Raw genomic sequence first — 15,250 nt, 5'->3', positions numbered from 1 at the left:
AGAAGTCATCGTTCCCTGTCCATCGCTGGCCGGAGAAAACAGCGTCCTCTCAGCCGTCGGAGGAACCCATGCAGCTAGGACGAACCAGGCTGACTCCGGAGCAGCGACAGCACCACCTGAAGGACGGAGCCTGCTTTTACTGCGGTCAACAAGCTCACCAGTGAAAAGGAGGACACTGGTGAGCCAATTCCCCGTTTCGGACTTACCTCCTCAACCTCTGACACAGGCCACCCTCACTCTGAATCATCAAATTGTGACTCGGGGGGTTTTGATCGACTCCGGAGCCGACGAGAGTCTCATGGACTGGACTCTAGCTCGATCGTATAAGGTTAAATCTGTGCCCTTGTTGCAACCTATTGTGGCGAGCGCTTTAGATGGACGTCAGTTGTTTGAGATAACTCATCGTACAGAACCTGTCAAAGTCATGTTCAATGCTAACCATGTGGAGATAATGTCTTTTCACTTGTTTGACTCGGCTCAACATCCCTTGGTCTTTGGTTTCCCTTGGCTGCAGAAACACAATCCTCAGATTGATTGGTGATCTGGTAAGATCAGACGATGGGGGGTTGAGTGCACACAATCATGTCTTGTTGAACCAGTGAACAAAGGGGTGAGTTACGGGAAGATCGGGGCGGTTTTGGGAATAAATGTTCTTAAATCTGAAGAAATAAAGATTTCTAATGATGATGATGACTATCCCGATCTGTTGAAGGTTCCACCCTGTTGCCATGAACTGAAGGAGGTGTTCAACAAGTCCAGGGCCACCACCCTACCTCCTCATCGACCTTTCGACTGCGCTATCAACCTGCTGCCGGGGACCCCTATTCCCAAGGGGCGACTGTACTCCATATCCGGCCCCGAGAGGAAGGCGATGGATGAGTACATTGAGTCCTCCCTGAGGACGGGCATTATTCGCCCGTCCTCCTCGGCAGCAGGCGCGGGGTTTTTCTTTGTGGGCAAGAAAGATGGGTCACTTCGTCCCTGCATAGATTACAGCTTCCTAAACGAGATTACGATCAAGAATCGTTACCCACTTCCTTTGATGTCTGCTTTTGAACTGTTGCACAAAGCCAAAGTATTCACTAAACTAGACTTAAGGAATGCATACCATCTAGTGAGAATCAGAGAGGGGGATGAGTGGAAAACTGGGTTTAACACCCCTAACGGGCACTACGAGTATTTGGTGATGCCGTTCGGGTTAACCAATGCCCCCGCAGTCTTCCAAGCTTTTATGAACGAGGTCCTCAGGGAATTTCTCAATGAGTGTGTTTTTGTCTACCTTGATGACATTCTTATCTTCTCTCCAGACATACAGTCTCATGAGCGTCATGTCAAGTGTGTGTTGCAGAAGCTCTTAGCTAACCGTCTGTATGTGAAGGCCGAGAAGTGCGACTTCCACACAGACACAATGTCCTTTCTGGGCTACATTATATCGGCCGACCACATCCAGATGGACCCTGGTAAGGTCAGTGCGGTGGCCGATTGGCCCACCCCCACTAACAGAAAGAAGGTGCAACAGTTTCTCGGATTTGCAAACTTTTACAAACGTTTTATTAGAGACTTCAGTGCTGTTGCTGCTCCTCTGCACTCTCTCACGTCTTCCAAGACCCAGTTCCAGTGGAATCCTCAGGCCGAAGCCGTCTTCCAGCGCCTCAAAACATTGTTCACCAACGCTCCTGTTCTGACCATCCCAGATCCCCAGAGACAGTTCATTGTGGAGGTGGATGCCTCCAACGAGGGGATTGGGGCGGTACTTTCCCAGAGAGCAGAGAAGGACAACCGGATTCATCCCTGCGCCTACCTGTCACGTAAGTTAACCCCCGCAGAAAAAAATTACGATGTCGGAAACAAAGAACTGCTGGCGGTCAGAGCCGCATTGGGGGAGTGGAGGCACTGGCTGGAGGGGGCCGAGCAGCCTTTTCTGGTATGGACAGATCACAAGAACCTGGAATACATCCGTAAAGCCAAGAGACTCGACTCACGTCAGGCCAGATGGACTCTGTTTTTTAGTAGGTTCAACTTTTCTCTGTCTTACAGGCCCGGTTCCCAGAACACAAAACCAGACGCCCTGTCCCGACTTTATGACCCTGAACCTGATACCAGAGAACCCGAACCCATCCTGCCACTTAACCGTGTGGTAGGAGCGGTGTCTTGGCAGATCGAAACAGATGTGAAGCAGGCTAATGATGAGACTCCAGCACCGAGTGGCTGTCCTACTAACTGTTTGTTTGTTCCTGTGACATTGCGCCCCCAGGTAATCCACTGGGCTCACACGTCCCTGCTCACATGCCATCCAGGTGCCAAGAGAACTGTTTTTGTGGTTAAACAGCGTTTTTGGTGGCCTTCACTTGAGAAGGATGTAGCTGAATATGTGGCCGCCTGCCCTGTCTGTGCAAGGAGCAAGCCCTCCAGACAAGCCCAAGCGGGCCTGCTGCACCCACTTTCAGTCCCTCAGAGGCCCAGGTCCCACATCTCCATTGACTTTGTTACTGGGTTGCCGGCCTCCAAAGGTAACACAACTGTCCTGACGGTGGTAGACCGATTTTCAAAGATGGTACATTTTATCGCTGTGGCCAAGCTCCCCTCTGCCAAAGAGACGGCAGAGGTAATGATGTCTCACGTTTTCCGTATCCATGGTTTCCCTACAGACATTGTCTCGGACCGAGGTCCTCAGTTTGTGTCCAAGTTTTGGAGTGAGTTTTGTTCCCTCATAGGTGCCACCGTCAGCCTGTCTTCTGGTTACCATCCGCAATCCAATGGCCAGACTGAGCGGATGAACCAGGAGCTCGAGACCTGCTTGCGCTGTCTGATCGCTCAGAACCAGACCACCTGGAGCGACCATCTCATCTGGGTCGAGTACGCACGCAACACGCTTCCTACGGCTGCCACAGGACTCACACCCTTCCAGTGTGCCTACGGCTACCAGCCCCCCCTTGTTCTCGGCTTATGAGGGGGAGGTGACGGTGCCTTCTGCCCACGCCATGATCCGACGCTGTCGCCGAATCTGGGACGGAGCTCGGAGGGTTCTACTCCGGGGTCAGTCCCGGATGAAAGCGGCAGTCGACCGCCACCGCAGATCCGCTCCGCATTATCGCCCAGGCCAGAAGGTATGGCTGTCTACAAAGGACTTGCCACTTCACGTCCACGCCAGAAAGCTGGCTCCAAGGTTCGTGGGTCCATTTCCCTTTTCGAAAGTCATTAACCCTGTTTCGGTCCGTCTACAACTCCCCAGGTCATTAAGGGTTCACCCTACATTCCACGTCAGCAAAATAAAACCGGTCAAGGAAAGTGCACTCGTGCCCGCCTCCATGCCCCCTCCACCCCCCCGGCTCGTCGACGGTGGTCCGGTCTACACAGTTAAGGCACTTCTTGCAGTCCGCAAGAGAGGTCGCGGTCGCCAGTTTCTGGTCGACTGGGAAGGCTACGGTCCTGAGGAGAGGTGCTGGATTCCTGCCAGCTTCATTTTGGACAAAACTTTGATCAAGGACTTTGACAAGACTCATCCTGACCAGCCTGGACCGTCAGGAGTCGGTCCTAAAGGGGGGGGGGGTACTGTAATGTCCCGTCAGATCTGTTAGTCTTGTGTCATGTTCTGTGTTTAGATTCTCATTTCAGGTCCCTTGACTTCCTGCCATTGTAATTGTCAGCCCCACCTTGATTGTTTCCACCTGTGTGCCCTTACCTCATGTATATATAGTCCACGCCTCCCTTTGTCCTGTGCCAGTTCGTATTGTGATTCATGTGCTCTGATTCATGTGCTCTCGGTCGTAGTATAGCTAGTAAGTAATTTTTGTAACCAATGTTTTTGTAACTGAATAAGTTTAGAGTTTTTGGTTCGAATCGCAGTGTTCTTTAATGTGAAAATTAAAGAACGCCTTTATTTTCTCCAAATTGACTCTTGTGTGTGAGTCGTGCATTTGAGTCCAGTTCCTGTGTGCCCCAGAGCATAACAAGTAGGAACTATTACAGCAGCCAATTAACCTACCAATCTTCACACGTTTGGGAGTTGAGAGAATCCCGGAATATCCTGAGGAAACTCACATGGTACGTTTCTGGTTGCCCCATTGCAGGAAGGATGAGGAAACTCACATGGTACGTTTCTGGTTGCCCCATTGCAGGAAGGATGAGGAAACTCACATGGTACGTTTCTGGTTGCCCCATTGCAGGAAGGATGAGGAAACTCACATGGTACGTTTCTGGTTGCCCCATTGCAGGAAGGATGAGGAAACTCACATGGTACGTTTCTGGTTGCCCCATTGCAGGAAGGATGAGGAAACTCACATGGTACGTTTCTGGTTGCCCCATTGCAGGAAGGATGAGGAAACTTTAGAGATTGAGCAGAGGAGGTTCACCAGAATAATTTTATCTTGTACTAAATGTTGTACTTTTTATTCTTTATCTCTACACTGCAGATGGCTGATTGTAATCATACATAATCTTTTCTTTGACAAGATAGCACGCAACAAAAGCTTTCCACTGTACCTTGGTATGCGTAACAATAAACTAAACTAGAATGCCTGGATTAGGAGGTATTAGGATACTATTGTGGGAAGTGACTTTCGAATGGAATTTGTGTATGTCATTCTTGCTATCATACTGGAAATTTTTGGTAGGTTAATAGATTTTGTTCACAACTTTTTCAAGGTTTGTAATAGACTGAAGTTGAGTGTCTATCTCCTGTGATGGAGATGGTGAGATCAAGAAAGGGGAGGTGTCAGAAAATATCATTACTGGCAAAGGAGTTCAAAACAGAAACATTTGTTTTCCCACATTGTTAACATCACTAACGGTGAACATCATTCATAATAAATAATTCAAAGCATTTTGGAAAGTCAAAATATACCTGCAATAATTGTGACGCCCAAGACCCAGCTCCAATGCGTCTGATATCATTGCACTGTATTTCCTTTCAAGAACAGCAGCTGAATCCCATCTCAAGCATTGAAAGCCAGATACTGTGTAATCTCTTGTGCCCCTGTAATTTTTTCCACTCTCAGTAATGCACTGGGATTTGGCATCTAAAACAAAACAAAGCTCTTATTGTAATTGTATTTGACGTTTCAATTCTGTATCTCAAGGCAACAATGAAAAAATATCTTGAGGAGGGCTTTTGTTAATTAGGCACAACATTATTTAGAATAATGCAATTAACATTAGAAAACCTGCTTTAAAATATATCAACAGCTTTGCATTTATTGGTATTGGTATATTATAGTCATGTGTAGCAAGATACAGTACAAAGCTTTTATTTGCATGCTCTCCATTAAATCACATAATGCCTACACACATCCAATCAAATCATATACAAGTATAGGCAAAAAAATACGGTGCTGAATATAATTTTCACCATTGTAGCATTACAGTTCTAGAAAAAAAGTCCAATGTCTGCAATGAGGTGGATTGGAACTATATTCCAGTTTATGGGAGAACCATTCAGAAATCTGATAACAGAAGGGAAGAAACAGTTCCCGAGTCTGGTTGTACTAGATGCTGCCTGTCCCGCTGAGTTACTCCAGCATTTTGTGCCTTTCTTCAGTGTAAACCAGCATCTGCAGTTCCTTCCTACACATGGTATGTGCTTTCAGGCTTTTCTATCTTCTGCCTGGCAGAAGTGGGCAGAAGAGGTAATAACCAAGATGAACAAGGTCCCTGATTACGTTGACTGCTTTTCTGGGGCAGCATGAAGTATAGATGGAGTCAATAATGGGAAGTCTAGTCAGTGCGATGGACAGGGCTACATCAATGGATTCTGCCATTTCTTGCGGTTTTGGGAGAGCTGTTCCCTAACCCGTGATACATACTTTACTTATGTTTTCTATGGTACATCTGTGGATGTATGTGACTCATTGGATATAGGATGAATTTCCTTAGTATCTTTCCTTAGAGGAAGTAGAGATATTGATGTCCTTTTTTAGTCGTAGCTTCAGTGGTTGGTGCAGGAGAGATTATGGTAATATTAATTTGAAGCCCTCAACGGTAATGTTAACTTGAAGTTCTCAACTATTTCCACTTCAACACCATTGATGCAGATTAGGGCTTATACTCTATCACACTTCCTGGTCAATAGCTAGCTCCTTCATCTTACTGACAATGAGGGACAGGTTATTGTCCTGACACCATATCAGTAAGTTCTCTATCTCCTTCCAATACTCTATCTCATTATTGTTCAAGAGCCAACCCTGAACAGTGGTGTCATTTGAAAACTTGTAGATGGAGTTAGAGCAGAATTTGGCCGTACAGTCATGAGTGTACAGGGAGTATAATAGGGGACTCTGAACGCATCCTTGCGTAACACCAGTGTTGAGAATTATTGTGAAGGAGGTACTGTCACCTTATCCCCACTGAGTGATATGTGTGCTTCACAAAGTCGAGGATCCAGTGGCAGAGAGGTGCTGATTCCTCGATGTTGGAGTTTGGTGATGAGCTTGGATGGGATTATGTTGTTGAAGGCAGAGCTATTGTACATAAATAGGAGTCTGACATAAGTGTGTAGAAAGGAACTGCAGATACTGGCTTAAACTGAAGATAGACACAAAATGCTGGTGTAACTCAGCGGGACAGGCAGCATCTCTGGAGAGAAGGAATGGGTGATGTTTCAGGTCTGAAGAATAAATTCTGTCCAGAGATGCTGCCTGTCCCACTCAGTTACTCCAGCATTTTGTGTCTACCTTCAGTCTGACATAAGTGTACTTGTTATTTATAGACAATAGACCATAGACATTAGGTGCAGGAGTAGGCCATTCGGCCCTTCGAGCCGGCACCCGCCATTCACTGTGATCATGGCTGTTCATTCACAATTAGTACCCCGTTCCAGCCCTCTCCCCATACCCCCTGACTCCGCTACCTTTAAGAGCTCTATATAGCTCTCTCTTGAAAGCATCCAGAGAATTGGGCTCCACTGCCTTCTGAGGCAGAGAATGCCACAGATTTACAACTCGCTGACTGAAAAAGTTTTTCCTCATCTCCATTCTAAATGACCTACCCCTTACTCTTAAACTGTGGACCCTGGTTGTGGACTCCCCCAACATTGGGAACATGTTTCCTGCCTCTAACGTGTCCAATCCCTTATTAATCTTATATGTTTCAATAAGATCCCCTCTCATCCTTCTAAATTCCAGCGTATACAAGCCTAGTCGCTCCAGTCTTTCAACATACGACAGTCCCGCCATTCCTAGTGACCCTACGCTGCACGCCCTCAATAGCAAGAATGTCCTTCCTCAAATTTGGAGACCAAAACTGCACACAGTACTCCAGGTGCGGTCTCACTAGGGTCCTGTACAACCGCAGAAGGATCTCTGCTCCTATACTCAACTCCTCTTGTCATAAAGGCCACCATGCCATTTAGAAGCTCCAAAGAGTTACTTTATGATGGTGAAATGAGAAAATGGTAACCGAAATCTACTTCCCTGTGGGAATTCTACACTCTTTCCTTCAATTATGCTATTTCATCTCAAAGGAGAAATATATACACACTTGAAAAGTAAAGACCTGCATTGCTAAGGGGAAAAACAGAGACTACTTAAATAGCTCTTTTAGGAATTAAGATAATGGTCATGATGAATCAGTTTGTCCCTTGTTAAAATGCAATATTATGGAAAATCTTTGAATTCTTGTGCAGTTTTTTTAAAATAAAAACAATTAGAATTAATTCCCATATTTCCCTCTGCTAGATTTTTCTTTAGGCAATGCTACAGAAAATCACCCTGTTTTTTGCTTCTAACCTACATGACAATTAACCACCTCTAAGCTTCCATTCCACCCTACTAAGAAAGGCTTGACTTCTGGATTCATGTGCCTATTCTCATGCAGAGTTCAGCAACAGGTTAGCATGTGATAGGTAGTAACTACAGTCACTACCTCCATTTGCTTTGCCCATTGACTCATCAGCATCACACCACCCATTTGTTTTTGCAGTCCATCTGGGTTTGCAATTTAAATATAAAAATGCTAAAATGGTTGGGTTCTGCATGAAATTTTATATATAGTTTCAGATATCTGCCTGACTCATACAAAAACGTCTGATATTCAAGAGTAATATTGAATGATCACTACATAGTCAGAGGTAACATATTTCAGAATGGATATAAATAGAGGTCCCATCCATCTGTATATTTTACTATTAAAAGTTTCAATGATAATATGCAACTATGTTATGGTCAATATTCTTCCTTAACCAGCATTATTAAACCATATTTTTTGTAATACATTTAAATAAATAATAATCTCGATTGCTGGACGATAACATGTCACAGTGTTTACCAACGTATCTAGGCCTATGTTTATAGCATACTCAGCTTCCTAAACTACACATTTTCTTTTGCCTACATTTGTAATGTAGTCTATCATCCACATTTTCTGAACTTTGCTATCCTGTGTTTCTTCCTCACTGGAAGATATTAATTTTGAATTCTGAATAGCTGGACTTTAAAAGGCTCCCACATGTCATATGTTTATTCCTGAACAATAACTCTCAACCTACTTTGCCCAGTTCCTGCCAAATGACACTGTTGTGATCAGGCTTTTCCCAATTTAGTACCACCCCACTGCCCACCCCCAATCCATGGTTCAAGCTTAATCTTATCCATAACCATACAAAAACATACAAAATCATGGCCGTTGTTCCCAAAATGCTCTCCCACTGAAACTCCCATCACCTTGCCAAGCTTGTTTGGCCCTTTCCTGGTTGGGCTATTGACATATTGTTTCAAGAAACCCTCTTGGGTGCAACTAACAAATTCTGCCCACCTAAGCTTCAGGCACCAAAGAAGTCCCAGTCAATACGAGGGAGAATTAAAGTCACTCATTACAACACCATGTTGCCTTCACATCTTTCCAAAATCTATCTATAAGTTGGTCCCTTTCGCTGACTATTGGAATGTATATTGTATAACCCCTTCAGAGTGATATTTATTTATTGCAAGGAAGATAAGAGTTCTTCTGGCCCTTACCTTACCTCACCAGCCTCCAGATCCAACACATCATCTCCTATGTGATCTCACCACCAGTCACATCTTCCCATCTTCACCCCTCTCTGAGACTGTTCCTTCCACAACTCCTTAGTTCCCTCATCCCTTCCCATCCAAACCACCCATCCCTGGGTACTTTCCCTTACAACACAGGAGATACAACACCTGTCCCTATATCTCTTCTGTTGCCTCCATCCAGGGCCCAGCAGTCCTTCCAGATGAGATAGAGGTTCACATACACCTTCTCCAACCTAATCTACTGCATCCGGTGTTTCCGAAGTGGATTCCTGTACATTGGCAAAACCAAGCACAGACCCTTTAGCTGAACACTTGTGCTATGTCTGGTAAGGCTTACTGGATCTCCCAGTTGTTAACCATTAACTTCCTTTCATATTTCCACACTGGCTTTTATGTCCTGTGCCTCCTCCATTGCAGGGTGAGGCCACAAACAAACTGAAGGAATAGCACCTCGTATTCTGCTTGCGAAACTTACAACCCAATGGTATGAACATTGAATTCTCCAACTTTAGGTAACCTCTGGAAAACAACCCCCTCCCCCTTTCTCCGCTATAACCCTCTCCCCTCCCTTCCCACCCCTCCCCTGAGACCGACTGACCTTGCACCTATCTTTCCCTCCCCTCCCCTTCCACCTACATTCCTACCGCTAGATACATAATTTGCACCTGGTCAATTCTCTCACTTCACAATTCGCTACTCTCCAATCCATTTATTTGCAAGTGGCTGTTGGAGGATAAATTTAGGACAAGTGTCATTGAGTTGTATTCCCGCCTCTCACTGCATCTCACTCCACAGCAGTTTTAGCATGAATTTAAGTCTCCTTTCCATCTCCGAACAGCACTACTGATCCCATACCATCTCCATTCCACATGTCACCTGCTTCCTTTTCAATGCACTCCTCCTACACATACTGTGGGTGCACATGTAGCCCAGGAGCAGGGACAGTGAAAAGGGGTGGAAGACAAGTTGACAATTAAATGAATCAATACCACATTAGTCTTGGTTGAGCAGTTATTTTATACATTGAATATTGTTATCTATTGTTCCATTGTGCCTCGATTTAAGATTAAACCAAACTATTTGCATTCATTGAACTGCAGCTTACCTGCTCTGCTTGAAGTGTGCTTTCTTCCATAATGCCAGCGAGACTGCAACAAAAAAATGCATTTCCCACATGAGGAAAGTAGGACATAAAGATGCAAAATAGTTTCATGGAACCATATCAAATTTAATTGTTGGTATCATAGTCCATTATGTAGCATATAAAAAGAAGTGGCATGCATTGGCAGTTGATGGAGAATTAGGAAATCAATCAACTTTATTTCCAATTCTGTTCAGAAAATGTACATTGCTGTACCAGGGCAGGACCTGCAAAGTGAGTAGCAGGGCCATGAGGAGGTTCCTTGAAAGTGATATCACAGGTAGAGAGGATGGTCAAGAAAGCATTTGGTACATTAGCCTTCATGAGTCAGGGTAAGGAGTAAAGAAATAGGGATGCAATTTTACAGTTGTACAATACGTTGGTGAGACTGTATTTGGAATATTGTGATAGTTTTGATCACCCTGCTATAGAAAGGATGTTGTTAAGCTGGAAAGAGTGCAAATATGATTTATGACAATGTTGCCAGGACTCAAGGGCTTGAGTTATCGGGAGAGGTTGAGCAGGCTAGGACTTTAGTCCTTGGACCTCAGTAGGCTGAGGGGACATCTTGTAAAGTTGTATAAAATTATGAGTGGAATAGATGGTAGGGTGAATGCACAGAGTGTTTTACTCAGAGTAGCAGAATCAGGAACCAGGGTACATAAGTTTAAGGTGAGAAGGAAAAGATTTAATAGGAACCTGAGGGACAACTTTTTAACAGAGGGTGGTGGATATTTGGAATGAGCACCAGAGGACATAGTGAGGCAGGTATTATAACAACATAAAAGACATTTGAACATGTACATGGATATGAAAGGTTTAGAGGGATATGGGTCAAATGCAGGCAGGTGGGACTAATGTAGATCGAATATCTTGGTCGGCATGGGAGAGTTGGGCAAAAGGGCCCGTTTCCACACTATATAACTCTATGGCTCTAAAAGGAGATGGGTCCATTTGACATATGAGGATTAATTCTCTGAGGAAGTGCTGATGCTGACGTCTTTAAACTGTGCTGACTCACAGCAGAAATGATTAACATCTCCAAAAAGCTATCCTATAAACAAAGTAAATTCAAAACCATTATGCAACTCATGAGACATTTTGGACATTAACTCATGATCCCAGGCTCATTCATCAGTCTGAACCTGGAGTCTCAGCACTATTTGTTTGGCAGTGATAGGAACTATTGATTCTGATTATTCTATGAAGAGAAAGGTCAGTTCATTGTGAGCAAAAATGATTGTTTATAAATATTTTCTTCAGATTAAATGTTACTGATTAAATAATTTTGGCTATTATACTGCCTTACCATTTCAGTGCCAATACTGAGTGACAGCAGGAAAGGTAAAACCAGGATCTTCATTTCTTCAGTTTCTTTCAAAACTTACTTTAAGTATCTCTGCAAAGAAAGAGATAGGCACTTACAACCAGTTGTACTTTTGTGGTCCTTCAGTAAATCTACATTGCATTTGATGTAACTATCTAACTGGACTTTAAAACATACCAGATAAAAACGGTTTCATCGTTGTGATGGAGGAGATATGAAATTGAAATTTCCAATTTTCTAATAATTATGAGTGGACTAGATATTAGGGTGAATGCACAGAGCTTAGAACTTGGGAGGAAATTATGCCATGTGTAACAATTGAACGTTAACGTTTTTTCGCAGAATATTGTGAATGTAATGTTTTGAAATAGTTGTAAAAAGGCACTATACATAAAATTAAAACCGAATGTTCTTGATAACTGCTATTTGCAAGCCTGAAATCCTATAAGATTATTACATTATGTCCTGACACACTCAATGCCCTGGCCTATGAAAGCAAACATATCATATGCCTTCTTTACCACTCTATCAACTTCAGTTGCTGCTTTTAGGGAGTTATGGATTTCATCCCCAAGATCCCTTGCACATTAATGCAGTTAAGGGTCTTGCTATTAACTGTATACTTTCCCCTCATATTCAACCTCCCAGAGTGAAATGCCTCGCATTTGCTTATTATAAACTCCATTTGCCATTTCCTCGTCCATTTCTATAGCTGATTTTCAAGGGATATGGGGAAAATGCAGGAGCGGGTTTTGGTTGATCAGCTGTGATCATATTGAATGGCAGTGCTGGCTCGAAGGACCGAATGGCCTACTCCTGTACCTATTTTCTATGTTTCTATGATCTCTATCCTGTTGTAAACTGTGACAGCCTTCACTCACAATCTGCAACTCCAACAATTTTGGTGTTGTCTGCAAACTTACGCACTATTAACATCAAAGTCATTTATATATATCACATGCCTTTATCAAATGCCTTACGGAAATCCATGTTGACAGCATCTACTGCCCAGCCCTCATAAAGAACACAAATAAGGGAGCAACATTTATTACTCTTCAGTCCTCTGGGACCTCACCTGTAACTAAAGAGGACAAAGCTCTTCATCAAGGCTCCCACAATCTCCTTCCTTGCTTTTCTCAATAACCTGGAATACATCCCATCAGGTCCTTGGGATTTATCTACATTAATGCTCATGAAGAGCCACATCACCTCCTCCTTAATCTCAAATTGTCCTTGCATCTTAGTATTCTCCACACTGATCTCACAGTCCTGTGTGTCCTTTTCCATGGAGAAATAGATGCAATGTACTCATTTAGTACCTCACCTAAATCCCCGGACTCCAAGCACAGATTCCCTCCTTTATCCTTAAGTGGTCCTACCTTCTCACTTGTTACCCTCTTGTTTCTAATGTAGCTGTAAAAAGTTTTGAGTTTTTCCACAATGCACCGCACCAAAGCCATGTTGTAGCCTTCTAGACCCTACTAATAACCCTTCTTTAGTGGGGTTCCGCAGGGGTCGGTGCTGGGACCCCAGCTGTTTACAATTTATATAAGTGACTTAGAGGAGGGGACCAAGTGTAATATATCCAAGATCGCAGATGACACAAAAATGGGAGGAAAAGCAGGGAGTGAGGGGGATAGAAAAAGCCTGCAAAAGGATATAGATAAGCTAGGAGAGTGGGCAGCGAGTTGGCAGATTAAATTTAATACTGATAAATGTGAGGTTATGCATTTGGGGAAAAAAAAAATCATAAAGCAATTTATTTTCTAAATAGGGAGGAGCTGCGTGGTAATACAACACAAAGGGACCTGGGGATACTAGTATAGGAATCACAAAAAGTTAGTATGCAGGTGCAGCAAGTGATTAGGAAGGCCAATGGAGTCTTAGCCTTTATTGCCAGGGGGATAGAGTATAAAAGTAGGGAGGTTTTGCTGCAGCTGTATACAGTATTGGTAAGACCGCATTTGGCATACTGTGTGCAGTTTTGGTGTCCATATTTAAGAAAGGATGTACTTGCTCTGGAGGCAGTGCAGAGAAGGTTTACACGGTTAATTCCAGGGTTGAGGGGGTTGACATATGAGGAAAAGTTAAGTAGGTTGGGACTTTTCTCATTGGAGTTCAGAAGAATGAGAGGCGATCTTATTGAAACGTATAAGATCGTGAGGGGCCTTGATCGGGTGGATGCGCTAAAGATGGTTCCAATGATTGGGGAGACCAGAACTAGGGGGCATAGTCTTAGAATAAGAGGGGGCTCTTTTAAAACTGAGATGAGGAGAAACCTCTTCACTCAGAGGGTGGTTAGTCTGTGGAATTCGCTGCCTCAGGGAGCTGTGGAAGCAGGAACGTTAAATAAATTTAAAACGGAAATAGATTGTTTTTTAATAAACAAGGGAATTAGGGGTTACGGGGAGTGGGCAGGGAAGTGAACATGAGCTATTGTTAGTATAGTAAGACCCGAGTAATCTCCTGGACAAGTTTTGATCGCCTAGCTTGGGGTCGGAGAGGAATTTCCCGGATTTTTTTCCCAAATTGGCCTGGGTTTTTATCCGGCTTTTCTCCTCTCCCAGGAGATCACACAGTTCTTTTGGGTGGGAAGAAGGGCGATAGTGGGAAGGGGGTTGGGGTAGGATCAGCCATGATCGTATTGAATGGCGGAGCGGGCTCGAGGGGCCGGTTGGCCTACTCCTGCTCCTATTTTCTTGTGTTCTTGTGTATCATAATCCCAAACCAAAAAGTTCATCTGCTTTCTCCATAATTCCTCCACTCCAATTCGCAGCCACACATCTTATTGGATGTCACATTTTACATTTCCACATTTGCCACATTTTACAATCCCTGATTTCCCACGCATATTCATGTGAGAAAATAAATATTCTCTAGAATAAGTCGAATTGAAAAATCCCACATCATATCGAAAGGGGAAACTGGTGGAGAAGAGCAAAGAAATTGTTTCCTCATAGGATTGGTCAACAATTGTTCTATTCCATTTAATCGTTCAAGGCAGATTTAATTAACCATTTCGAAGCAAAATGGACATAACATCCAGGGTCAAACAAAGAGACGGAGAACCAAACGTCTGAAATTAATGCTCTCACCTGAATCCATGCATCGCCTGCCAGAACAACGTTCTAATTATCGGAGAAACCAAGCTTTTAGAATTAGATTTGCACTTTGCCATTTTACATTATTTATTCGACATTATTAAATTATTGGTAAAATGCTGGAGTAACTCAGCGGGACAGGCAGCGTCTCTAAATTATTAAATTATTTATCAGTGGCTGCACATCGTTTCATAGATACGACGCCTGATCCGTTACATTAGACACATGCAGTCTCAGAAATAACATTGTCCTCTCTCCAGCCCAGAGCCAGCGCGGCAGCTGCGCAACTGATTGCCCGTAACAATGTTATTGGATTAAGATTTAAATCTCTCAGACATGAAGCACCGACACAGAACGGGTGAAGGTTGACATACCTACAGATATCGCCCGGACTAGACGTGATACGGAGCGGAAAGTAGAGGAGCCGCGATCTGCCAATGTTGGGCTCCGACCTTTCCTGTCCGCAATTAAAAGGGTCGGCCCCGGAAATGTGGAGGCGATTTGCTGGAAACTCCCAGCTCCTGGGAAGTACGGAGGAGGGAATGGCTCTGACTCAACATCCCGAAACTCGCCGATCCGCTTAAATCAAATGATCGAAATGGTCTCTCCTGAGAGCGGAGGTAGTTCTGGACTCATGACTCATTGGGCGAGGAGCTGCCAATGGGTGACTCGGCCACACCTGGTTCACCAGCAGCGT

At 44.0% G+C, this 15,250-nt stretch overlaps 1 protein-coding gene across 2 annotated transcripts in view; it reads right to left on the bottom strand.

Annotated features, from left to right (window-relative positions):
• Window positions 1-15,137, bottom strand: part of LOC144591382 (salivary plasminogen activator beta-like) — a 33,848-nt gene extending 18,711 nt beyond the window's left edge. Inside the window, exons 1-4 of one of the 2 annotated variants that reach the window (XM_078395593.1) lie at window positions 14,928-15,137; window positions 11,435-11,524; window positions 10,090-10,132; window positions 4,844-5,018 (exon numbers count right to left, since the gene is read on the bottom strand). In XM_078395593.1, coding sequence (XP_078251719.1) covers window positions 4,844-5,018; window positions 10,090-10,132; window positions 11,435-11,488 — 272 coding nt within the window. In that variant the 5' untranslated portion in view covers window positions 11,489-11,524; window positions 14,928-15,137. The remainder of the gene's footprint in view (window positions 1-4,843; window positions 5,019-10,089; window positions 10,133-11,434; window positions 11,525-14,927) is intronic. The other variant, XM_078395594.1, reaches the window with a different exon arrangement.
• Window positions 15,138-15,250: the final 113 nt, after the last annotated feature.

Source organism: Rhinoraja longicauda, unplaced genomic scaffold (genome assembly GCF_053455715.1).
Source record: "Rhinoraja longicauda isolate Sanriku21f unplaced genomic scaffold, sRhiLon1.1 Scf000964, whole genome shotgun sequence".
NCBI classification, from domain to species: Eukaryota; Metazoa; Chordata; class Chondrichthyes; order Rajiformes; family Arhynchobatidae; genus Rhinoraja; species Rhinoraja longicauda.
Note: the sequence above shows the minus strand (reverse complement) of the source record. Positions and strands in the feature narration are given on the sequence as shown.